Source organism: Balaenoptera ricei, chromosome 10 (assembly GCF_028023285.1).
Source record: "Balaenoptera ricei isolate mBalRic1 chromosome 10, mBalRic1.hap2, whole genome shotgun sequence".
Lineage (NCBI taxonomy): Eukaryota > Metazoa > Chordata > Mammalia > Artiodactyla > Balaenopteridae > Balaenoptera > Balaenoptera ricei.
In genome coordinates, this window is record NC_082648.1 from 91,710,824 (window position 1) to 91,738,086 (window position 27,263).

Genomic DNA, 27,263 nt, shown 5'->3' on the forward strand with positions numbered 1-27,263 from the left:
AACACAGTCCGCAACCCTAAGGATTAGCAGTTCACACCTGAGAAGATCCCTTCTCAGGCTGGGCAAGTGCCAAGGGCATCCATCTGAGTGTACAGAGTTGCCGGTGTCTAGTTGTAGTTCTGGCAGTCCCTAACTGTGTGTGATCTCACAGTAGTAAGGCTTTTCATCCCTGAACTTCCTCACCTTTAAAATGGAGGTAAGGCTTGATCATGTTTCACCAGTATTGTTGCAAGAACCAAGCAAAATATTGTATGTAAGAAAAATGTGTTGCGAAAGTGCCCACAAATTGACCCCACAGGTGGGCAGCCCACTTGGACAATGCATCTGGGGCAAACCACATGCTGTGGGTTCACCTTTGCCACCACTCTCTCTCCATAGCAGCCACCCTCCTGTTCTTGCTTGCCTGTCTCAGAGGTAGGAGAGAGAGATGGAAGCTCAGAGAGGGCAAATGACCTGGAAGGGTCACACAGCGAAGAAAAAGATCTAAACCTAGACCTTTATGCAATGCTAAGGCTTTCCATTCTAAAGTCTCCAGCCACTGACATTTTCTAGTAGGTGACTCTGACCTTAGCTGAGAAGCCTGACACAGATTATAGCCAGCATGTAGAGTCACACCGCCTGGGTTCATATCCTAGCTACTTAATAGCTGTGTGACCTTGGGAAAGATAATGTTTCCCCATATGTAAAATGGGAGTAAGACCTCCCACACAGGGTTAAGAAGTAACCAAGGTAATATAAGGCACTTGAAACGCTATCAAGCACTTTGTGTTTGCTACTGCTACAACCACTACTGTATACTCAGTATATAAGTAACATCCAAGAACGTAATGAAACATAAAGGGCGGAAGTATCTCCTTGAAATGATAAATTCATTTCGGGGGAATTCCCTAGTGGTCCTATGGTTAGGACTCAGCGCTTTCACTGCCAGAGCGGGTTCGATCCTCGGTTGGGGAACTAAGATCCCGCAAACCGCGCGCCTCGGCCAGAAAAGAAAAAAAGATAATTCATTTTGGAGAAAGCTTAAAAAATAAACCTAAAACCTCTACCATTTGTCAGCTTTTAGTCTATGGAGGCAAAATAAAGGTCGGTGGAAATTTGCCTCTGACCCCTACAGTTCCATTTTCACTTATTTAGTCATTGCTTCCACGAAGCCTGCAGACACCGTCACAGGTGTCCTGTAGAGCCCATTCACATCATCCCACACAGCACAGTCCAGCCCACGTGGATTCCTCGCCCAGCTGCTTCACCTTCCAACCCTTTCTCCACCCCTTTCCCGTTTAGGCGCCTTCGAATGACGTCAGAAGCGGGCGCCGACGCCACAGGAACCAGCGCCCCACGCCTGCGCTCTGCCGAGGCGCCGCCTGGAACCGGTCGGGGAGCGTGGGGACCGGAGCGCGGCGGGGCTTCGAGACCCGCTGGGGCCAAGTCTTTAGCTTGAGGCGTTGCTGCGCCGAGGACGATGAACCGCAGCCGCCAGGTGACGTGCGTGGCCTGGGTCCGCTGCGGCGTGGCCAAAGAGACGCCAGACAAGGTGAGGCCTGGTCGCTCCGAGGTAGGGGGAGCGGCCTCTTTGCAGCATCCTGAGTCAGCCCCACCTGGGGACCTGGACCCGGAACGCGCGGCCCTGGCGCGGCTGGTGGGACTGACGGGGTGAGGCCGGCTGTGGCCTGTTTGTCGTGACTACGGCCGCGGCTCCGAGGGTCTGGGACTCCTGGGCCTGGCATCGGGGGCCCCGCCTCCTCACTGTCCTTCCCCCAAGCCCAGCCCCACCCCCAATTCGCACACACGTGGACCTCACGGGCTGGAGGGGGGCGGGCTGTTGCTCGGAAGGGGGGCTCCCCCAGAGCCTTCCTGACGACACCACGTCGTCTCCCACCACCCCAGTGCGTTTCCAGGCATAACGGGAAGAGGGGGCACATATGTGAAACTCCACTTTCCACTCCTCCGCTCGGCGTTTAGAGGAATAAACTGGATGAAAGCTGTGGTGTAGAAAAGCTGGTGTGGAGACTACGGTGTCGTGAGACTGGGAGTTGAATTAGGAATTTCTCGCAGTAGTCCAAGTGAGATGTTGATGTGGCAGTGGGGATGCGAGGTAAACGCGACACGTCATGAAGGGAAAGCCTACAGGAGTGAGAGACTGAGCCTGTAGTAGAGGAGAAGATTACTTAAGTTATTCAACGGATACTTACGAAGCGCTTTCTCTGTACTAGGCATTGTTCAGGGTCCTGGGATAGGTATGAACAAAACAGGAAAAGTCCCTGCCTTTATGGAGTTGATACGTGCATATATAATACTATGTCAGTGGGAATAAATGCTATGAAAGAAGCAGGGGCGGGGGAGTGTGTGTTTCAATGTTATTGAGCCAATTTCACCAGGGCACAGACTGTTTTATTCACCAGTTTCTCCAGTGTTTGGCTCACAGTAGGCATTCAATGCGGCATATGTAGAAGAGGAACAGGAAACCATCTCATATTAAAAATTATTGAAGGAGGTAAGAGTTGTTGTTTAAAAGGAACATACAGCCTTTCAAATACTTGAAGATAGTGATTTCCAAACGTGTCTACACATTGGAACCACTTGGGGAGCTTAAAAAAATACCATCTCCCAAGTGTTGTGATTTAATTAGCCTGGAGTAGAGCCTGAAATTGTTAAAAGATTCCCCCATGTGATTCTAATGTGCAGACAAATTTGGAACCATTGCTTGAAGAGTTTATAGGAAGAAGAGATTGAATTTATTCTACAAAGTCCCAGAAAGGAAAACTCAAATCAATAAGAGAAATTAGAAAAATAAGTATCTTTTGATTAAACTTAAGAACCTTTAGTTTCTGGAGCTAACAGTAGAATGTCATCACCCAAGAGGATTTCCATATTATTAAAGGCCTTTTAGTACAAACTGCGTGATTGTTTGATTCGTCATCTATCATCAGGTATCCCTGCCATGGGCAGAACGCACAGTGACAAGGAGCTTACAGTTTAGCAGTGATAGGGGCGTTTTTAAAAGGTACTGAAGCATTGATTAGGTGAGGGAATGCCAGTTTTTAAGTAAAGAGAATGACTTCAGTTTTGAACAGTATGTCCAAGTGGAGAGTCTTATAGGCAATTGGAAAAATGGAACTACAGTATATAGGGCTAGAGAAGGGAAAGTTTGGAGTAATCTGTTCAGAGATGGTGGTTTTAGTCTTGAGAATGAATGAGATTTGCAAGGAAGTGACAGCGTAATGAGTGAATACTTGGCAGGGATACCAGGGGAAAGAGCAGAGGACCAAGGCAAGGGTGGTTTGTTTAGGAATATCCACAGGAAAAATGGGGAGAAGCGGCCAAGGAGTTGGGGTAATTGGAAATGAGATGGGGTTTCATAGAAGCCAGTTTATACAAGTCCGTCTTTTTTGAAAAAGACTGGAGAGGTAGACCGAACATGATTTTTTTAACAGTTTTAGGTGAGAAGGATCTTAATTTGTAAGGACGTGTGAAAACTCCATTTGACTTTTGATGTCTTTTGAAGCTATGTTTTATATTAGTTTGTAAACTTCTTTTTAATTCAAAGGCTTATAATGATTTCCTTAAATATGTCATAATGAAATGTTTGGTCTTTTATAGGTAGAGCTTAGTAAAGAAGAAGTGAAACGTCTCATTGCTGAAGCAAAGGAAAAATTACAGTAAGTTTTGGGATGTTGACGCCTGTAGTAAAGTCCAGATGAAATGTAAATCTTAAACGATGGCGACAAGGTGGTCTTGTTATTGAATGGTGCCTTTTCGGTGATCTATTTACTTTTTATTTTTTCATTGGCATAGAGAAGAAGGTGGCAGTGATGAAGAGGAGACAGGCGATCCTTCAGAAGATGGCATGCAGAGTGCCCGCACCCAGGCCCGACCTCGGGAGCCCCTGGAGGATGGCGACCCAGAGGATGACAGGACACTGGATGATGATGAGCTGGCCGAGTACGCCTTAGATAAATATGATGAGGAAGGTGACCCAGGTTAGAATTCACCCACTTCTACTGGTTTTTAATCACAAACTCAATGCGTTAGATCATGCTTCTAGTGTTCCACCAAAGCTTTACTCTGAGAATCTGTTGTCCTTAATGTCAGTCAAATAATCGGGCTCAAGGAAGACAGCATGTTTCCTAAACTGATTTAAAAAATCAGTTCAACCCTCTAAGATCTAAAAAACAAAAAAAATGTTAGTATTGTATGTTTTATTGCAAGTAGTGGTTATGATAATCTGTAATTCATTTTTCTTTACCTGCAATGAGAGAGGAATGATTACCTCCATTTTACAGAAGAGAAAACAGGCTTACAGAGATGAAATAACTTTGCCAGTATCATGCAGCTGGTGATTAATGGAGCTGAGGTTTGAACATTCTCTGGCTCTAAAGCCTTCATGCTTTTCAGTGTACTTCACTAGATGCAGGGGATAGTTTTTTCCATTGGACTCGGTTGTGGGCCCCTCTGGGTTGGCTTCCATCCTACTAGGACAGAGTGCCATGGGAATACAGAGAAAGAAGAGCTAACCAGCCTGGAAAAAAGCCATTCAGACACTGCTCCCTAATACTCTCTATACCCTGCAGAGTATTGAGTCTGTCTTTCTCATCCAGTAGAAATTCCCATCTCTGTTGCCTGTCAGATGTTTAAGACGTATTAGCCCTGCCTCCTTAAAGTAGCTTCCCCTGAAAATTAAGAGTATCTTCCTTCTCCTGAGTTTTATGTTACTCGGGGTCTACTCTATGTCACCTTTGCGGACATGCCATAAAAGAATGCCATTTTGAGGTAAGTTTGGGGAAAAGGGCGTGTAGTATCCCCCCTTTCAGATTCATTAGGCAAGTTAGCATATCAGTGGTTATGAGACATCTTGCAATAAAGAAACCCATTTAACTTTATGAGACTCATCATTTTTCAATTTTATTTGACCAGGCAACCCTAATTTATTGTGTTGATACCAGTGTTTTAGGGACCTATTTATTTCCAGGTCTGTGAGGCCACCTCTCTGTAGCACTTTTGAATAATGATTACAAGGAGCAAACTAGAGGATCTGAGTAGAGTTCTAATATTTTCTAAAAGGGAGTTTCTTGGTTTGATTTGATTCTTTTAATGGAAGATTGTGTATTCCAAGACTATCAGATGTGCATTCCAGCGCCAAATATAAATGGCTTTTAAACTTCTATTTATTATCATCCACTATTTCCTTTGCCAATTGTGGATGATCCAGTGTTAGTTATGAAATAGATGGTTGGATCTAAGTCTAAAGATGGGGTGCCTTAGGAAAAATGCTTTTGTCAAAATGACTGTTTTATTCATTTTGTTTTATGAATTCTTACAGATACTGAAACTCTTGGTGAATCTCTTTTGGGTCTTACAGTCTATGGGAGTAATGATCAAGATCCTTATGTTACTCTGAAAGATACGGTAAATATCTATATGGCTTTTCTAACTATGCTCCTTAAGTGTTTGAAAAACCTTCCCAAATATGTGATTCTAGTCAATGACTTTTTCTCTCTCCACTTAGGAGCAGTACGAACGTGAAGATTTCTTGATTAAGCCCAATGACAATCTCATAGTTTGTGGCAGAGCTGAACAGGACCAGTGCAATTTAGAGGTACATGGTAAGTGGGATACATCCCTTACTAAAAAGTTTTCTACTGAAGTGATACTAAAATAACCATCATAGTAACTATTATGGATTTCTAAGCACCAGATCCTTCTGTATTTCATTTAAGTTGGTTACCTAGTTAAATCAGACTTCCTGGTTATTGTGCCTGGGCATGTGTAGTCCGATGTGTTAGTTTGGTACTTGACTTTACTTATGGAAATAGGTTACCTGGAAGGTTCTAACTGGGTTTTTTTAATCTTTTGTTTAAACATTTTTGCCAGTTTTTAACTTTTTCCCCTCAATGGAGAAAACCTGGAAGTAAAACTATTTTAAAATGCAAGAAAAAATAATAATCTCATTACCCTGAGGTAACTTTTTACCCTGGCTCTTTACTCCAGTTTGCTTTCTGGCTGCTTTTTCTTTATGTGGCAAAGGTTACTCAATATAATTTATCCTGCTTTTTTTCAGAGTCATTTCAAATAGATCCCCTTTTGCAAAACATTTTATTCTTTTCATAAAAATTCAGTGTAAAGGCCCACATTTTTCTTCAGAGACCAAAACATTTTGGTCACCTTTCTCAGTGCAGAGAATGTTTGCACTAAAGCCAGAGGTGAATACAGTTGAACCTTGAACAACACGGGGTTGAACTGCATAGATCCACTTATATGCAGACTTTTGTTAATAGTAAGTACTACAGTACTACACGATGTGAGTTTGGTTGGGATACAGAGGGTGAACTGTAAGTTATACAGGGCTTTTCTACTGTGCAGAGGGTCAGCGTCCCTAACTTCTGCATTGTTCAAGGGTCAGCTGTACTTTGAATCGGAAGTAGGCAATGATTTGAGTTTTTCTTTTTTATTGGAATTCTTAAATCAGATATTTCTTAATGTTGATATTTATTAATTCAACAAACATTAATGACTATTTTCTTAAAATAGACCTTTAAGATGTCTGGAATATTCTGCCTCCATATTTTCCCTTTTTTTTGCCCCTTCCTCTGTGCACACGTCCTCGGACAGGTGCATTCGTGCCCAGATACTCTCCTTCCCCAACACTCTGCTATTCATCTGTCTTAAAATTTTGAAGCTTTAAAGAGATTAATAGGCTAATGCCTTTTCTTATAGGAAACACAGTTACACAGTTTGAAAATTAAAACCCTTGGGTTTAATGTTTTACTCTTACTCCATTTTTTAGCTTGGATTTCTTCCCAGTCTTTAAGACTGCCTGCAGGAAGCCTGTCAGTCAGGCCATTTTTATTCCATGGCCCATTGTGATCTATTTATAAAGTCAAAAAAGCTTTAAATAGCAAATACGTCAATATGAAGTTATTCTCCTAATTATCTTTGAACTATTTACATATTTCAAATGTAAACCATGTTGATGGAATTTTTAAAAGACCAATTCTAATTTCAAAAAATTGCAACTATTACGGTTTGTCATCGTTGATTTTTATGCATTCTTATTTGAGAATTTACTGTAGTCATTCCTTTGAATCTCGTGAGCATTAGACAGGAGCTGAGAAGTTGAAGTAAAGCAGTTGTATTCCTGCGTTGTTCTAGGTTAGGTCATTAACGATATATTTTATTTGGATTTGGTGTGAATCTCCAGATTACCTAGTGTATCTCTGTTCAAGAATAATTTCAAAATTGCACTCTAAATCAAATCTGAATAATAATCTGACATGGTTAAAAGAAGATTATTTTAAGGTGTCATCATCATTTTTATTTAAAATGTAAGCTGAGTACCTTGACCATAGTTGAGGTTCTTGCAGGGCCACAGCCTAATCATTTTGAACACATTCTTATCATAAAGTGATGTGATAGAGCATTACATGGAATCTGCTGATCCCAAGATCTGTCCCAGATGCAGTGGTCTGAAGAATTTTTTTAAAATCCTTAGCTTATCTTAACATTGCTTCTTTCTAGTAAAAAACATATTGGGGGAAATTTTTGACTACTTGGGTTCTATTTTTGTCAGTGTTTCATTATATAATTTTTAAAAGACTTCTTATTGATTTTAACAATAAATATTAAAGAAGCAATTTTTGACAGGCATTTAGACTTCTAAATATGAGTTATTTCTCTCCAGTGCTGATTTGTTCTTCTTTACTTATGGCCAGATAGACCTTTAAAAGATAAAATAATAATGAAGTATTTCTTATGGAGACCTCGTTTGTTTTCTGTAATTGGTGAACCAGAAGGTAGGACCATTTTAGCTGGGGAACATGCAGATGGAGTATTCAGGCAGAATCAATTCTCTGTCAGTGTTCCTGCTCCCCTTTGGGGCACACCAGGTGCTGGGAATATATTAGACATGAAAAATTTTTGCCTAGCAGTAAATACTTTGGAATGTCTTTAATGTCATAAAATGTGTCTCACTTTAAGCAAGTGTCTCCCATAGGTTTAAAAGGGAGAATCTTTTCTTTTGAGTGGGATATGATTTCTTATTCTGATGTAATAAAGTCTCTTTTCTCAATCTTCTCAGTTTATAATCAAGAAGAAGATTCTTTTTATGTCCACCATGATATCCTGTTGTCTGCATACCCTTTGAGTGTGGAATGGCTGAATTTTGATCCTAGCCCAGATGATTCAACTGGTAATTAGAAAACCTGAGATTGCTCAATGGTTCTACTCCTATGTGTTTTTCCTAGCCACATAAGTTACCTATTTTGTATGAATGTTTTCATAATTATTGATGTTTTATGAAGTTATATAGTTCTCCAAACACAATCACTTGATTGTTTTGGGTCTGTGTGTCTCCAGACTTTGGACAGGCTAAGGAGGTTGCTGCTCCACTGTAGGCAGAAGGACAGGGCCTGGAAGCTTTGGGTCTGCAGAACTGTGTGAAGGTCTCCTGCGAACCCAAACCTGTAAACTGGCACGGCGTGTCTGATGTTACCAGCTAGAGTTTAGTGCATGACCCTTTTCAGAAAACATCAAGGTAAACCAAAATGAAGAAAGAATTGGGCTCTCGTGTTAGTCCCTTTGGCCATAGCTGCACAGTACTAGTTGCCCCTGCATACTTCTTTTTTTTTTTTTTTTTTTTTTTTTTTTAAATTATTTATTTATTTATTTATGGCTGTGTTGGGTCCTCGCCTCTGTGCGAGGGCTTTCTCTAGTTGTGGCGAGTCGGGGCCACTCTTCATCGCGGTGCGCGGGCCTCTCACTATCGCGGCCTCTCTTGTTGCGGAGCACAGGCTCCAGACGCGCAGGCTCAGTAGCTGTGGCTCACGGGCCTAGTTGCTCCGCGGCATATGGGATCCTCCCAGACCAGGGCTCGAACCCGTGTCCCCTGCATGGGCAGGCAGACTCTCAACCACTGAGCCACCAGGGAAGCCCCTGCATACTTCTTAACAAGGATAAAAACTGTTAATACTCATACCTTACATCTTGTTTGCAAAGCTTGTTCACATTCATGATCTAATCAAATCCTCATCGTCACAACAGTCTACAAAGGTAGGAAGGGTTTTCTCATTACATAAGTGAGGACCCTGGGACAGGGAGACTGAGCCCTTGTTACTCAAATTGTGGTCCGAGGACCGGCAGCACAGCGTTGCCATCACCTGGGAGCCAGTTAGAAACGCAGTTGTGGGGCCCCACCCAAGACCTCCTGAAACTGAATCTGCATTTTAACAGCATTCAGGTGGTGTACACACATATGAAAGTTTGAGAGAAACTGCTCTAAGCCACGACTCAGTTAATCGGAAGTGTAATGTATTTCATTAGGAGTTGTATTTTAAATCATAAGTATATCGTTTCCTCCTGTAGGAAATTACATTGCTGTGGGAAACATGACCCCCGTTATTGAAGTGTGGGACCTTGATATAGTGGACTCTTTGGAGCCAGTCTTTACACTTGGAAGTAAGCTATCAAAAAAGAAGAAAAAGAAAGGAAAGAAGGTAAACAAGCTAATAGATATTTAAACTCTGATGACAAACAGAGAGAGGTTTGTGGGGATGGGGGATGGGAACATGCACTTTTTCAATTAGACACTTTTGGTGAAATAGGACAGGTAATTATGAAGTTACTCTAGTTTCTAGTTTTGAAAAGCCCATCCAAAGAAAAATTGACTTCTGATTATATAAAACCTCCACTGGCACGTTATTCATCCTTACACAAAACAAATTACTCTTAAGGTTATGATCTTCCTTCCTATAGAGTAGCTATTCACACTAATATGCTATTTTTGAACTTTTAAAATATTTATATTTAGCCTTGAGTTTGTTGAATTCTAAATATCCATGTATTAGTTCCTGTAGCTTTTAAAACTGTCAGGTTTTTGGTGGGGGAGAGATGGGTGGGGTGGGGATTGATTTGTAGAATTATAGCACCTAGATTAAGAACTACTATAGTTTCTTCCCTGTAAAGAACATTTATCACGTCTCTCAAGTAAGAGGAGGAAAAGGTGTTTCTTTCCCTAGATATTTGGGCAAGTTTACTTAAAATAAGGTTTAAAGAATCTTTCAAATTAATATACCAATTTTATTTGGGGGTGTACTTTAATACCAAAAGTAATTAAACAATTATTACAGAATTCCTCAGCAGATGGGCATACCGATGCTGTCCTTGACCTTTCTTGGAATAAGCTGATCAGGTAAAAAATACCATTTGCAGGATAGTTAAAGATGGTAACCCTCGTGATTTTACCTCTTGTCTACACTTATCTCTCTACATTGTGAGTTTCGCATCTTTGTGTCCATGTTTTATTTTCTTTTCCTGCAGTACAAGCTGCTGGTAGGCAGGAGCTCTGCTGTCTGTATCCTTGCACCCCCCCAGCTTCACCTGCCAGCTCTTCACTTAGTAGATGCTCATTACATATTTGGGGACCAAGTGCCCTCCTCTCCAACACCACTGGGAAAAAACAGTATGTACTGCAGTGCCAGTGGTGCAGTAGAATTGTTTCTTCCGGGAAGACGTTTTTCTCACTTCATTTAGTTTTCACAACATCTCATCCATGTGTTCTTTATATATATATATATTTTTAACTGTGGTAAAATATATGTAACGTTACCATTTTAACCACGTTTAGGTGTACAGTTCATTGGACATTTTTGCACGTTGTTGTGCAAAACAGTTACCACCATTCAACTCCAGAACCTTTTCATCTTCCAGAACTGAAACTAGATGCCCATTAAACAATAACTCCCCATTTCCTGCTCCCCCCAGGCCCTAGTAACTACCATTCTACTTTCTGTCAACTATGAGTTGACTCCTCCAGGTACCTCTTTTTTTTTTTTTTTTAACATCTTTATTGGAGTATAATTGCTTTACAATGGTGTGTTAGTTTCTGCTGTATAACAAAGTGAATCAGCTATACATATATCCCTATATCTCCTCCCTCTTGCGTCTCCTTCTTATAAGTGGAATCATAACAGTGTTTGTCCTCTTGTGACTGGCTTACTTCACTTAGCAAAAGTTGTAGTATGTGGCAGTATTTCCTTTCTTTTTAAGGCTGAATAATATTCCATTGTACATATGTGCCATATTTTGTTTATCCATCTGTTGATGGACACCTGGGTTGCTTCCACCTCTTGGCTCTTGTGAATAATGCTGCTGTTATTGACACATATAAATAACATGGGTTTACGTGTATCTGTTAGAGTCCCTGCTTTCAGTTCTTTTGAATATATAGCCAAAAGTGGAATTGCTGGATCTAATGGTAGTTCTATGTTTACCTTTTTGAGGAGCCACCATACTGTTTTCTACAGCAATTGCACCATTTACCTCCCCTCCAGCAGTGCACAAGGGTTCCAGTTTTTCCACATCCTCTCCATCACTTGATACCTTCTGTTTTTGTTATTGTTGTTTTCATAATAGCCATCCAAACAGGTGTGATGCGGTATCTCATTAAAGTTTTGATTTGCATTTCCCTAATGATTAGTGCTGTTGATCATCTTTTCCAATACTTATTGGCCATTTTTATATATTCTTTGGAGAAATGTCTATCCAAGTCTTTTTGTCCATTTTTTAATTGGGTTGTTTGGTTTTTTGTTGTTGTGTGAGTTCTTTATATATTCTGAATGTTAATCTCTTATGAGATTTATGATTTGCCAATATTTTCCCATCATTCGATTGGTTGCCTTTAACTCTGTTGAAGTGTCCTTTGATGCACAGAAGTTTTTCATTTTGATGTAGTACAGTTCATTTTTACTTTAGTTGCCTGTGCTTTTAGTATTATAGCCAAGAAATCATTGCCAAATCCATTGTCATGAAGATTTTCCCCTAAAAGTTTTATAGTTTTAGCTCTTAAGTTTAACTCTTTGATCCATTTTGAGTTAATTTTTCTATACTGTGTAAGGTAAGGGTTCACCTTAATTCTTTTGCATGTCATCCACATATTTTTCATACTTATCCTTAAACAACAATTACTGCAAAGGGGCCATTTTCCTAATAGTGTAGTTGGTTTGAGGGGCTGCTAAGGCAAGGGAGGTAAGCATTAGGTTGGGTACAGCTTACTTAAGGGGGGTAAGAACAAACTGGATTACCCAGGGCACTTTTTTTTAAAGCATTTCTATTACACTGGACACTTTATAATTGTGAGCATTCTAAGGAAGATCCCAGAGTGCTGGCTTACTGAAGGATATCCTATCTTCTTGTTTGTGTTCAGACCTCTTCAGAGTTACAACTATTTGGGGAAATGGACCTGAGAAAGTTGTTTAGGTTAGTATTTCCCAAACATAGCTGCAAATCAGAAACTTCTGGGTAGCCCTTTAAAGTACAAGTTCCTAGTCTCTAATCCCCCAAGATTGAGTCAGTCGTTCTGGAGCAGGCGCCCAAGAATCTGTTGGTGTTTTTGTTTTTATTTTCAAAGCTTCCCCAGATGAATCTCTTGCTGCCGGGCTACAGGCAGTTGTTCGGGTTTTGCTTGAATTGGCCCTGATCCTGACGAATGGGCAGATAAATAAGAGATCTAATCATGAGTGTACCATGCTTTTAGAAACCCAATTTTATTTATAAATTCTTATATAGCAACTGTTACTTTGAGCAACTGAAAGTTCTTTCTAATGGAACAACCTCTCATCAGTATTCCAACTGACTCATCAATTCCTTTCCCCAGCCACAATTCCCTAGTTCCATTTAGACCCTTATCAGCACCTGTACTCCCCTCCTTCCCCATCTGCACTCACATCTCTTTGACTTCAGTGCCACACATTTCTTTGCTCCTTCGCTCTCCTTTCTCAATCTTATTTTAGATCTTGGTTCTCCTTTCCCCTTTCTTTACTGAAAAGGTACAGCACGCTTTAAAATATGTCCCATACTCTGGTGCACAGAGGTTAGGATTATGGTGAGGAATAACATGTTGACCTTGTTACTGGTGGGGCCCTTGGTTTCCAGTAAAATCCTCCCAGGAAAAAAAAATGCATGTTCTCTGGTAATTCATACTCTTGTTGGAGTGCTCTTCTTGCAGTTGTAGTGTTCAGAAGTTTTGTTTTTGTTTTTTTAGCCTCATACAATAAGAACTTTAATGAGGGAGGAATCTCAGATATTTTTGGAATGACTGGGATGAAAAATGTACTGTGGAATTTTAACTTTTTGCTATTGGGAGACATATAAATAAACTAGTTACTGGGAATTTAATATTTAATTTATAAAATGCTAAGGACTTAAAACATTGTGACCTGTATGTGGGACTTAATGGTAGAAAAAAGCTAGCATGACCTGAATATACATGATCCTCCTAAGAGACCTTGCATATATCACTGAAATGTGAGTTACAAAACTGAAAGTAGTTTGTATAATGGAAGTAATTTCCTGAGGAAATAATATCTGAAAACGAGTCCATCAGCATTTTATTTCAACAGTATATTGGTTTTCTGAACAAAAACATATACTATCACTAATGACCTAATTTTGTGTTGAGCCATGTTAAAGCTCAATGTTGAAGAATGAGCTTTCAATTTCAGGAGTATCTGTATTTTTAGGAGGCAGCTAACATTTATCAAGGGCCTGCTATGTCCCAGTTACTCAGCCAGGTTCTTGCATAGCAGCTCTTTGAGGCTGGTTGTTTTATTCTCATTGGCAGGCAAATGGCAGCACCAAGACTCCATTTCAGGTTTTCTGGGCCCTAAAGCCTGTGTTCCGCTGTAGAACTACATTATTAGCGCTTGATCCCTAAGAGGTAGACATATTGGGTTTTTTCTGTTCATAGCATTTAATGCTCTTTTTTAAGGAAGAAAAAAAAAACAGTTGAGATGTAATTCATACTATATGACCTAGCAAGTACACATGTCATAAAATCCACTCTTTTAAAGTATATAATTCAGTAGTTTTCAGTATGTTCACAAAGTTATGCCGCCACTGCCACTGTCTAATTCCATAACATTTTCATCAATCCAAAAACCATGCCATTAGCAGTCACTCCTCGTTCTCCTGTGCCTCCAGCCCCTGGTAGCTACTCATATGCTTTCTGTCTCTGTGGATTTGCCTTTTCTGGACATTTCCTAGAAATGGAATCATATAATACGTGGCCATATGTATCTGGCTTCTGTCACTTAGCATAACGTTTTCAAGGTCCATCCATGTTGCAGCATATATCAGTACATCATTTTCTATTGCTGAATAATATTCTCTTGTATGGATATACCACATTTTGCGTATCCATTCACCAGTTAATGGACATTTAGTTTGTTTTTGCCTATTATGAATAATGCTGCTGTGAACATTGATGAACAAGTTTTTGCATGGACATATGTTTTCATTTTCTTGGATACATACCTAAGAGTTTAATTGCTAGGTCACATGGTAGTGTCTCTACCATTTACATTCCCACCAGCAATGTAGGGGGGTTCCAGTTTCTCTACATCTTGCTAGCCCTTGTCTATCTTTGTCATTATAGCCATCCTGTGAGTATGAGGTGGTATCCCATTTTTTTGATTTTCACTTCCCTAATGACTAATGGTGTTGAGCATCTTTTCAATGCTCATTGGCCATTTGTATATCTTCTTTGGAGAAATGTCTGTTCAGATCGTTTGCCCATCTTCTGATTGGGTTTGTCTTTTTATTATTTGGTTGAGAGTTTTTTATGTATTCCAGATACAAGCCCTTTATCACATATATGATTTACAAATATCTTCTCCTGTTCTGTGGGTTGTTTTTTCACTTTCTTGGTAGTCTTATTTGCAACACAAAAGTTTTTCATGCTGATGATATCCAGTTTATTTATTTCTTTTGTTGTTTTTGCTTTTGGTGTCATATCTAAGAAACCATTGCCTAACCCATTGTCATGAAGATTTATACCTGGGGTTTTTTGTTGGTTTTTTTTTTGAGCACTTTATAGTTTTAGCTGTTATGTTTAGTAGACCTGTGATCTATTTTGAATCACTTTTTGTGTATAGTGTGAGGTAGGGCTCTATCTTCATTTCTTTGCTGTAGAATATCCGGTTGACCCTGAGTCATTTGTTGAAGATACTGGTTTTTTCCCCATTGAACAAAGAATGAATACTCTTGGCACCCTTGTCAAAAACCAGTGAACATAAGAACATAAATTTGAGGGTTTAATTCTGGACTCTTCTATTCTGTATGTCTGTCCTATGCCAGTACCACATTATTACGATTACTGTTGTTTTTCAGTCAGTATTGAAATCAGGAACTGTGAACTTTTCAACTTGCTCTCCTTTTTTCAAGATTATTTTGACTAGTCTGGGTCCCTTGCATTTCCATATCAATTTTAAAACCAGCATTCAGTTTTCTGCAAAAGGGTCAGCTGGGATTGTGGTTGAATCTATAAATCAATCTGTAGTTGGCAATATTTTTTTTTTTTAAAGGAGTTCCTTTTATTTATTTTTATTTATTTATTTATTTATTTTTGGCTGTGTTGGGTCTTCATTTCTGTGCAAGGGCTTTCTCTAGTTGCGGCAAGTGGGGGCCACTCTTCATTGCGGTGCGTGGGCCTCTCACTATCGCGGCCTCTCTTGTGGAGCACAAGCTCCAGACGCACAGGCTCAGTAGTTGTGGCTCACAGGCCCAGTTGCTGTGCAGCATGTGGGATCTTCCCAGACCAGGGCTCGAACCCGTGTCCCCTGCATCGGCAGGCAGATTCTCAACCACTGCGCCACCAGGGAAGCCCAATATTTCTGTCTTAATGTTAAGCCTTCCAGTCCGTGAACATGAGATGACTTTCCATTAATTTAGATACTCTTTAATTTCTTTCAACAATCTTTTATTGTTTTCAGTATATTAAAAATCTTGCTTTTCTTTTGTTAAATTTATTCCTAAGTATTCTTTTTGATGGTATTGTAAATGGAATTCTTACATGTAATCCTCTTGATTTTTAAAAGATTACCCGATTTGTTTCCTCCCTTTCTCAGAAATGTGCTGGCCAGTGCATCAGCTGATAACACTGTTATTCTGTGGGATATGTCTTTGGGGAAACCAGCAGCCAGCCTTGCCGTACATACAGACAAGGTATGGTGATTTAAGGATAAAAGGGGTTCTAAAAAATCTGAGACATATATTGACTACAAATAATCCCAAACATTTATATATGGTTTTTTGTGAATTACAAAGTGCTTAGACATGCTATCTCACTGGCTCCTCACAGAGCCCTTTGTGATAGTTATAATTACCCACCTGAGAGATGCAAAAATGGGTGCAGAAAGGTGAAGTGACTGGGAACATTAGTGCTTTGCAGCATTTTTACAGAGGCTCCTAAAAAGGGATGAAGGGGTATCAGTCACCAAATGGGGTTAAAGAATTTAACAGATGTTACTACAGAACCCAGGGATCTAATGTGCTAATGTACATTGTGAAACTTCCGGAACGTGTGGAGTTGCCCAGTAAGTTTGACAGCTCCCCTTTTTTCTTCTGATTATACTTTAGCATTTGAGGGACATATGTATACTGCCAAGCACAATTTGGGAAATGCTGCATTGTGTCTTTTAAGTGTTAGCCTTTATTCGGAAGTACGTTTTGTCCTTTTGATTATGCAGTACATTTACATTTCTTTAAATAGTACTACATTTCAAAGGGAAAAATCTGTAGAAACTGCCAAATTGAGTCTCACCAAGTATAAGACAGTTTTACCAAACCAAAACAAACATTGATCTATTCATTTATGTTTCTTCCTTTTAGGTCCAGACTCTCCAGTTTCATCCATTTGAAGCACAGACTCTGATTTCTGGATCATATGATAAGTAAGAAAGCATTTCAGGAATTATTGCTGTCGTTTTTATCCTCTTGAACTAATTCAGAAAGTGTCACTTGATGCTCAGGTAGAATTTATCACTGAGGCTTCTATGTGTTTAAATTTGTAGGAGTACTTATGTCCTTTCAATTTGATCCTTTCAATCTGCAAGGGAATATGGTTCTGTTATAATGTAGTTCCTAACTAGCAACTACTTTGATTTTTTTAGAGGGTGTATGAGTTAGACATTGCTGTGAAATAAGCCATCCCAAAATTCAGTGACTTAAAGCAGTGAACATTTATTTCTTACCCCCTGCAGGGTTGAGCTAATCAAGGCTAGATTCAACTGGTAGCTCTGCTAATCTTGGCTTGTTTAGGCTGGGCCCAGAGACCTGGCTCTCCTCCTCGTGTTTCACATCTTCCTGGGACCAGCAGGCTGGCCCACACGTGTTGCCATAGCAAGGTCAGGAGTACAAGCAGAGACACCAAGGCCTCTTAAGACCTGGGCTCAGACCTAATACATGTCTGTCTTACTCTTGGCCAAAATAGACATCACATGGAGTGGGAAATGAACTCTGCCTTTAGGGGAGGAACTGTCAGATCACTGATAGAGGGCATGGATGTAGGGAGAGGTGAAGAATTGGGACCACTATGGTCAACCACAGGGGGGTTTCCAGTCATGTGTGCTTTTTACAGATTGGGTCTGAAGGTAGGAGAGGTAGCTAGTAGAAACAGAAACCAACTTGCAGTCTTTATTTTGATTCCTTACCCTTTTGAAGAGTCCTATATTTACATTTTTTAGTTGGGATTCATGCAAAAATTACAAAAGTCTATCAGTTCCCCCAACACAGTAGCCTGCTTGTAAAGAGTAAATGTGGCTGAGATGTGAGTTATCTGGCTCCGAGCACTACTGGGGAAGGGGAAATTGTCCCGTTCTTTTGGAAATAGGATTCATCTTGGAAGTAGAGGATTCAGTCTGGGGGAGGTCAAGGCCACTGTGACATCCAGAGCTACCAGTGTCTTCAAGTGACAGGACCAGAGTCCACCAATTAGTAAAAATCAACTCTTCTACTTTTAGATGAGTTGATTTTTCTACTTAAAATAGGCTTTAAATAATTGGATCTTGATTTCATGGTGTTGTTTTATTACCATTTCGTTAAAAATAAACTAAAACACATAGGAAAATTGAACTCTTAAAACCCTAACTTTGCCTGAACACGTCCAGGTCGGTGGCTTTGTATGACTGCCGAAGTCCAGAGGAAGGCCATCGAATGTGGCGATTCAGTGGGCAGATCGAGAGAGTGACTTGGAATCACTTTTCACCTTGTCATTTTTTGGTAAGAGTGTGCATATTACTGTTCGTTTATCAGGTTATTAATGACTTCTTTTCTTCCATTGTAGAGAGAATCTCTGAAAAGCTTTTTCTGTATTAACAGCGTGAAGTATTTGGGTTTGGGTTTTCTTTAAAAAAAAAAAAAAAAGATATTTTTAATAAGAGAACAATGGATTTGCCACAAAAAAACAGTAAACATGTAAATGATTTTGCTAATTTCCAATCATTCCAAAGTGTGTCACATTTTATTAGTTGTAATTAGTTGATCATTTTAAAATTACTTTGAAATACTAAGCATGACTAATATTCTTTTTATGTTTTTTAATGGTTAAAGCAGTCCAAAAAAATATTCCTTTATTTATATATTAGTACTTAAATGGAGCTCCAGTGATGCAAATGCTACCCTATTTAATTAATATAGCACTTAATATACCACCATCTCCCAGATAGAAAGTTTACGATCATTTTGTAAATACCCTTAATATCTGTAGGATAACAGTTTTCCATGTAGGATCCAAAGATGCCACTGACATTTCAATCCATGGAAAAATAAAATCCCAGCTTTTATCCAGAAGGGAAGATTAATTAGAGAAATTGTGATACATCCATATATTGCCTAATTTTCCTAAAGCAAATATGTAGTGCTTTGTAAATGAGGAAAAGAATTCTTTAAAAAACAGCTTTCTTAAAATATGTGAATGATTTTAATAAGTTTCCTGCACTTGTGGGAACATTTAATCTCCTCTGCGCGGAGTTGCATGCAGTTCCCAGCTGAGCTCCCTTAAGCCAGATTTCATCTTACAGTTACCAGGAGTGAAGTCCCAGTTATATTTGAATGTTGTACTGTACTTTGGATCTCGGCAGGCAGGCACACATATTTCCTGAGGTTATTTGCTTACAAATGGTTATCAGTACTAAAATCACAAATATTTAGGAAAATGGAAAGTAATCAAAATAAAATGGTTTACCTCTTTCCCTCCAGTCTCAAAGGGATGGGATCTCCCTCTTCTTCTGTTTTTATGCCCATCTGCAGCTCCACCTTCAAGACTGCATCAGTTGTCCTTTTTTCCCCTCCCTTTTTCCTGTCCTGGCTGTTGCCTTTGGCCTGTATATAGGCTCAAGTTTCTGTCTCCCGTCCTTGACTAGGTCTCTTAATTCCTTCAAAATTTTTTCTTCCTTTCTTGAAAGTGGAACTGTAATCTGCCTTTCAGTCCTTATCTGATTAAATCTCTTTGCCAAAATATTGACAGCATTGTCACTCCTTTCTTTAGAACCCCTCTTTCCTTGGCTTCTTTAACATTCTTTGTTACTCCCTCCTCCCTCTTTGATTCTTAACTTGTGTGAGCTCCTCGACAGCCTCTACCTTAAGTGGCTGTGCTCTCCAGGTCTCTGTCCTCAACACAGTGCTCTTAATTATACACTCCTGGGGTGTATCCCCTCTCTTCTCAACGGATGTAACTTCTACCTCTGTGCTTCCATATCTCTGCAGCCTGTATCACTACCACAGCTTCACACTCATATCCAACTGCCTAATAGACATGTCAGCTAAACTAGCCCTTGTAAGAACCAACTCGACTTACCCACAAGTAAATTCTTTATGTCCATGTTAATTTGTAATAAGCTCTTCAGGTAAGTCAGGTACATAGCTGATTTTCACAATGATATATACGATTTACCCATTGCTAAATTTTATTGTCATGTTAACATTACCTTGCCCATCTTTTACTCTTTCCAGGCCAGTACAGATGATGGCTTCGTATATAATTTGGATGCACGTTCAGATAAGCCAATTTTTACACTTAATGCACACAATGATGAAATTTCTGGTGAGCAAGAATACTGTTTCTTTCATCTCTATTAACCTATGATGAAGTAAATTTATTTCAAAGTGAGAGTCTCTAAACTAATCTTCCTCTAGGTCTTGATCTAAGCAGTCAAATCAAGGGCTGTCTTGTGACTGCATCAGCGGACAAGTATGTGAAGATCTGGGACATATTAGGAGATAGGCCAAGCCTAGTTCACTCTAGGGACATGAAAATGGTAAGAATATCCCTGAGCATCTTGGTTTTTTTCTGTTTCTGATCTGTTTGTCTGTCTTTCTCTAGGAATCATTGCACTAAAGAATATGGATCTGCTGGGAGGTTAATTTGGGGCTTAGTCAAATTTGTGGAAGTTTTATAACTTAGGACAGTTTGGGGAGAAATCAGTGACTAGCTGGTTCCTTTTCCAGCTCACGTGATTAACAGTTGCTGGGGAAGACAAGGATGATGAGGGGGTGGTGTTCAAGGACACAAGTGGAATGACCACATTTTTTTTTTTAACTTTTTATTTTATATTGGAGTACATTTGAGTAACAATGTTAGTTTCAGGTATACAGTAAAGTGATTCAGTTATACATACACATGTATCTGTTCTTTTTCAAATTCTTTTCCCATTTAGGTTGTTACATAATACTGAGCAGAGTTCCCTGTGCTATACAGTAGGTTCTTGTTGGTTATCCATATTAAATATTAGCACTGTGTACATGTCAACCCAAATTCCCTAACTATCCCTCCCCTACCTTCCCCCCAGGTAACCATAAGTTCCACAATTTTTTAACCTTAAAATCAGGACCATCCCAGGAAATCTTGAACCTTTATAGGGCACCATAGTTGTTGAGGTCAGTTTATCACCTACTTCTTTGTATAACTAGTTCTTACTACACTGAAATTGATTACTACATAGTAGCAAGAGTTTTAGAAATAACTGGAATTCAATAATTCATTCATCAAATATTTATTGAGCATATACTGTATGCTAGGCACTAAATTATAAAAATTAAATTGCAGACATAGAACACTGCACACGGCTGTTTAAAAGTCTATATCTGTATGTATGTATATAAATATTTGTAGAAAGGCAGGTTACAGAGCAGTTTTTATAGCATCATTCCATGCATATATTTAAATACTTAAGTCTTTGAATGCTTATATTTAAATCTAGAAGACCCTGTCCCAAAACATGAACAGCTGGTTATCTCAGAGTGATTTTTATACTTTTTTACATTTTCTATGATATATGTGTGTTATCTAGTAATAAAGTAAAAAACAAAAAAACAAAAAATTTTAAATGATTGAATAATGACATCTGGTATCAGCATCATTACTTAAAAAGGAGAATTAAAGTTTCTGGGAATATTTAGCAGATTAGCTTAATTAGGAAATCCCTATTAGAATGATAATGGGGATGAGAGACCTGAGTGGTCAGAGCATACACCTGTCCTCACAGAATGTCCATCGTGCTGAACTTGTCCAGCTTTGTATTGTAGAGATAGTCCTTCCAACTTGACTGTGAACTATCTTTGCAAGCGCCTTGAAAGAGATTCTGGTGAGTTGGTTTTGAGTAACCATTCCAATCAATCATAGGTTCTTGTAGACAGGAGTAGGGATCAAGATTAGAGCTTTCTGGAAAGACTGAACTCACTGACTGACTTTGTATTCTCTTCTCAGGGAGTTCTCTTCTGTTCTTCCTGTTGCCCTGATTTGCCATTTATTTATGCTTTTGGAGGTCAGAAAGAAGGGCTTCGGGTCTGGGATATAAGCACAATCTCTTCAGGTAAGAATCTTAATTTCCTGCTTTTTCTGGATGAGTTCTCTAAGAGCTAAAGTAGAATGTGTGGCTTGAATACATTAAGGAGATAACGAAGGTGGATCCAGTGTTCATCCTCTAGTACAATCTGCTTAGGAAACAGACAAGATCAAATTGTAATTTTGAAATGTTCATGTTTGCAAATAAGTTTGTCTTCACACTTTAAATGTGGATAATTTTTAAATATCTTTATGACAAAATTTGAATTTTAAAAACGAAAGATTTTATTGGGAAACTGGAAGGATATATAGTGTGGTCTCAAAGAATGGCCCTCCTCTTCCCACTGTGAATAAATTTGCCTTTTTTCAACTACTTCGTAGAAAATCCAGCTTTCCTGAAGGGGCCACTCTGTTCCCTTCTATTAGTTCCTGAATCTTCCCTCCACTGGGGTCCTAAATCCAAAAAAGTTCTATTCTGATCATGATACAGAGAAAGATGAAGGTAGGAAACAATCAGAAGTACAATAAGGGAAGGATAGAGTCACTGTTATGAGGGCTTGGACATTTGTTATCAAGGTGGATTTGATAAATCCAGGACAAGGCAAAGAAAGTAAAGTATTAAAAAAAGGAGGACCAATTTAAAACATAGTTAAAAACCTCATTCAGGACATTATCTTGGACTTTTGAGTTGGTTACTTTCCCATTTATAAAGTGCTAAATACATATTTTTCAAAACAAAATCTCCACCACAGGGTAGAGAACCTCATTGCTCATGTCTACATTTTTAGTCTCTTTTTATATTATAGGTTCTTAGTTTTCTGATCTGGTAGCTTCTTAACAACCATTTATTTATGTTTTAGTAAATGAAGCATTTGGAAGACGAGAGAGGCTTGTTCTCGGCAATACAAGAAATTCATCTATTAGTGGCCCTTTTGGGAGCAGGAGCTCAGAAACACCAATGGAGTCTTAATGAAGATCATACAATTTCCTGTTTTATTTACCCTAACTCAGTTTTTAAAAGCTGGCCTAAAGATGTTCCCTGCTGCAGCCATCAAAATGACAGAAACAAAATTGCCTGACAGACATTCCTCTCTGCAGCTATGGTGGCAGCACAAACAGGGCTGGTCTTTGTGCTAACCTTTCAAGCATGCAGTATATAGGGCTCCACCTGCATTTCTTGAAAGGGATAATAAAAAAGGTTTTTTAAAAATAATTCCTTAAGTATGCCATCTGTCACAGGTAGTCTAGGTTTATAAAATAAGTAGTACTTACCTCATAGAATTTTAAAAGAGGAAAATCCTCTAATCTTAAAAGATGGGTAAACCCAGGCCTGGAAAAGTGGTAATTAGGCCAAGATTGGACAGTAGACCATGAGCAGAGGCAGGTCCCTCTGGGACTACACTTTCCTGACCAGCTGTTCTCCAATTAATGCTCATGACTTAGAAGTGTTCTTAGTGCTACTCTTTCAAAAGTGGCATGCCTTTTTTGTCCATAGCATAGTATTCAGTGTTACCAAACAAAAGAGGCATTACATAATGATAGTCCAACAAGAGGATATAACATTTGTAAATAAATATTTAGGTAACCTTATGTTGCGTGAATAAATAAAGCAAATGGTAAAAGAGCTAAAAGGAGAAGTAGTAATACAATTACTAGTAGGAGACTTTAGTACCCTACTTTCACCAATGGGTAGCTCATTCAGACAGAAAATAAGGAAACATCGGCCTTAAATGACACATTAGACCAGATGGACTCAGCAGACAACATATATAGACTGTTCCACCCAAAGCAAGAGAATGAATACACATTCTTCTCAAGCACACATGGAATATTCTCCAGGATAGATCATACGTTACACCACAAATATGAGTCTCAATAAATTTAAGAAGACTAAAATCATATAAAGCATCTTTCCTGACTACAATGTTATGAAACTAGACATGTTACAAGAAGAAAATTGGAAAATTTCACAAATATGTGAAGATTAAACAACATGCTATTGAACAACTAATGTGTCAAAGAAGAAATCAAAAGAACAATGAAAATGGAAATACAACATACCATAATTTATGGGATGCAGCAAGGGTAGTTCTAAGAGGAAAGTCCTTAGCAATAAATGCCTACCATCAAGAAACAAAAGTTTCAAACAAACGACCTCACTTTACACCTCAAGGAACTAGAAAAAGAACAAAGTCCAAAATTAGTAGACAAGGAAAAAGATCAGCGTGGAAATAAATGGAATAGAGGCTAAAAAGACAATAGAAAAGATCAATGAAACCAAGAGCTACTTTTTGAAAAGATAAAACTGACAAACCTTTTGCTTGACTCAGTAAGGGAAAAAAGAGAGATGAGGACTTAAAATCAGAACTGAAAGGTGAAATGTTATAATACCTCAATACCCCAGAAATACAAAGGATCATAAGAGACTGCTATGAGCACTGTACATCAACAAATTGACAACTACCAAGACTGAATCATGAAGAAACAGAAAATCTGAACACACTGATTACTAGTTAGAATGTTGAGTCAGTAATCAAAAACCTCCCACTAAAGTCCAGGACCAGATGGCTTCACTGGTGAATTATACCAAAATTAATACCAATCCTCAAACTCTTCCAAAAAATATAAGTGGAGGGAATACTTCCAAACTCGTTTTAGAAGGCCAGCATTACCCTGACACCAAAACGAGATAAGGATGCCACAAGAAAATTAAAGGCCAATATCCCTGATTAATATAGATGTGAAAATCCACAAAATATCAATATTAGCAAACTGGATTCAACAGTACCTTAAAAGGATCATACACCATGACCGAGTCAGATTTACCCCAAGGATGCAAGAATGGTTCAACATCTGCAAATCAATATGATACACCACATTAACAAAAAAGATAAAACTCATAGGATCATCTCAGATGCAAAAAAGCACACTTGACATATTCAACATCAATTTATGGTAAAAACAAAGTGGGTATAGAGGGAATGTACCTCAACATAATAAAGGACATATATGACAAGCCCACAGCTAACATCATATTCAGTGGTGAAAAGCTGAAAGCTTTTCCTCTAAGATCAGGAACAAGACAAGGATGCCACCACTCACCACTTTTATTCAACATAGTATTGGAAGCCCTAGCCAGGGCAATTAGGAAAAATAAAAATCCAAATCAGAAAGCAGTAAAATTGTCACTGTTTGTGGATGACATAATATGTATAGAAAACTCTAAAAAGACTCTTAAAAAATTTAGAACTAATAAATTCAGTAAAGTCACAGGATACAAAATCAATACATAGAAATCTGTTGCATTTCTATACACCAATAACCAACTATCAGAAAAAGAAGAAAGCAATGCCATTTACAATTGCATCAAAAAGAATAAACTACCTAGGAATAAATTTAACCAAGGAGGTGAAAGACCTATACATTGCAAAGTAAGACATTGATGAGAGAAACTGAAGACACAAGTGGAAAGATATTCAGTGCTTGTGGAGTAGATGAATACTATTAAAATGCAGGAACTAACCAAAGCAATCTACATCTTCAATGCAACCTCTATTAAAATTCAAATGGCATTTTTCACAAAAATTGAATAAATAATCCTGTAATCTGTGGGGAACCACAAGAGATCCTGAATAGCCAAAGAAATCTTGAGAAAGAACAAAGCTAAAAGCACATGCGTCTTGATTTCAAACTATATTACAAAGCTATAGTAATCAAAACAGTATGATACTGGCATAAAAACAGATGCACAGATCAGTGGAATAAAGAGCCCGGAAATAAATCCACACATATGGTTAATTTACAACACAGGACCAAGAACATACAATGGGAAAAGGGCAGTCTCTCTTCAATAAATGGTGTTGGGAAACTGGACCACTATCTCACACCATACACAAAAATTAGATTAAAGACTTGACAAATAGACCTGAGACCATAAAACTCTTAGAAGAAAACATACACAGTAATTTCCTTGACTTTGGTCTTAGCAATAATTTTTTTGGATCTGACAGAAAAAGCAAAGGAAACAAAAGTAAAAATAAACAAGTGGGGCTACATCAAACGAAAAAGCACCTACACAGCAAAAGAAACCAACAAAATGAAATGAAGAGGTAATCTACAGAATGGGAATAAATATTTGCAGATTATGTATCTGATAAGGGGTTAAGATCCAAAATGTATAAAGAACTCATATAACTCAACAGCAAAAACAACCCAGTTTAAATACGGATAGAGGATATGAAAAGACATTTTTCCAAAGAAGACATACAGAAGCCACAAGTACATGAAAAGGTATTCAACATTACTAATGATCAGGCAAATGCAAGTCAAAACTACATCAGATGTCACCTCACACCTGCTGGAATGGCTATTAATCAAAAACACAAGAAATAATGTGTTGGCAAAGATCTGGAAAGAAGGGAACCCTTGTGCACTGTTAGTGGGAGTGTAAATTGGTCCAGCTACTATGGAAAATGGATGGATGTTCCTCAGAAAATTAAAAACAGCACTAACATATGATCCAGCAGTTCTACTTCTAGGTATTCATTTGAAGGAAATGAAAACACTAACTCAAACAGATACATGAACCACCAGTGTTCACTGCAGCATTACTTAAACAGCCAAGACATGGAAACAACCTAAGTGTCTGTCAATGGATGAATAAAGAAAATGTGGGGACTTCGCTGGTGGCGCAGTGGTTAAGAATCCGCCTGCCAATGCAGGGGACACGGATTTGAGCTCTGGTCTGGGAAGATCCCACATGCCACGGAGCAACTAAGCCCGTGCGCCACAACTACTCAGCCCGCAAGCCACAACTACTGAGCCTGCATGCCACAACTACTGAAGCCCACATGCCTAGAGCCCATGCTCCGCAACAAGAGAAGCCACCGCAGTGAGAAGCCCACGCACCAAAACGAAGAGTAGCCCCTGCTTGCCGCAACTAGAGAAAGACCACGCGCAACTAGAGAAAGACCACGCACAGCAACAAGGACCCAACGCAGCCAAAAATAAAAACAAATAAAAAAAGAAAATGCGGTACACACACACACACACACACACACACACAGACACACGAGTCATAATAAAGAAGGAACTCTTGCCATTTGTGACAGCATGGATATACCTTGAGGGCATTATGCTAAGTAAGTCAGAGAAAGACAAATATTGAACTGTATGATCTCACTTCTGTGTGGAATCCAAAAAAAAAAAAACCCCTACCACCCAAGCTCATAGCTATAGAGAACAGACTGGTGGTTGCCAGAGGTGGGGAGAGTGGGTGAAATGGGTAAAGGGGGTCAAAAGGTATAAACTTCCAACTATAAAATTAAGTCCTGGGGATGTAATGTATAGCATGGTGACTATAGTTAATAATACTGTATTATGTATTTGAAAGTTGCAAAGAGTAAATTTTTAAAGTTCTCATCACAAAAATTTGTGTGGAGTGATGTTAACTAGACTTATTGTAATCATTTCACAATATATACAAAATCTAGTCATTATGTTGTACACCTGAAACTAATGTTATATGTCAATTATATCTCAATTTTTTAAAAAAAGGAGAGAATGTAAAACAAAAAGTAAAGATGTGCCCCCTCAGGCAAAAGACAAAGACAAAATATATCTTAATTGCCTCTGTCATAGCCAAAGTATATCACAT

General features: G+C 38.8%; 2 protein-coding genes across 2 annotated transcripts in view; one reads left to right on the top strand and one right to left on the bottom strand.

The window, feature by feature from the left end:
- The first annotated feature begins 1,316 nt into the window (after positions 1-1,316).
- On the top strand, positions 1,317-23,238 carry PWP1 (PWP1 homolog, endonuclein). The gene is made up of 15 exons (XM_059936838.1): positions 1,317-1,531; positions 3,598-3,656; positions 3,793-3,977; positions 5,318-5,403; positions 5,504-5,600; positions 8,072-8,182; positions 9,355-9,485; positions 10,119-10,180; positions 15,894-15,990; positions 16,657-16,718; positions 17,934-18,045; positions 19,777-19,867; positions 19,960-20,081; positions 21,530-21,635; positions 22,468-23,238. The coding sequence occupies exons 1-15, from the start codon at positions 1,460-1,462 to the stop codon at positions 22,575-22,577; spliced, it is 1,503 nt and encodes a 500-aa protein (XP_059792821.1). The 5' UTR covers positions 1,317-1,459; the 3' UTR covers positions 22,578-23,238.
- The window catches only part of PRDM4 (PR/SET domain 4), a 45,439-nt gene continuing 39,350 nt past the window's right edge, over positions 21,175-27,263 (bottom strand). Inside the window, exon 12 of the mRNA XM_059936837.1 lies at positions 21,175-21,756. Coding sequence (XP_059792820.1) covers positions 21,747-21,756 — 10 coding nt within the window. The 3' untranslated portion in view covers positions 21,175-21,746. The remainder of the gene's footprint in view (positions 21,757-27,263) is intronic.

Excerpts from the sequence above, each read along its gene's own strand:
- PWP1 (XM_059936838.1), top strand. The coding sequence starts at position 1,460 with ATGAACCGCAGCCGCCAGGTGACGTGCGTGGCCTGGGTCCGCTGCGGC. Across the intron at positions 3,657-3,792 it reads GAAGCAAAGGAAAAATTACA|AGAAGAAGGTGGCAGTGATG; the intron begins GTAAGTTTTGGG and ends TCATTGGCATAG. Across the intron at positions 10,181-15,893 it reads TCTTGGAATAAGCTGATCAG|AAATGTGCTGGCCAGTGCAT; the intron begins GTAAAAAATACC and ends TCCCTTTCTCAG.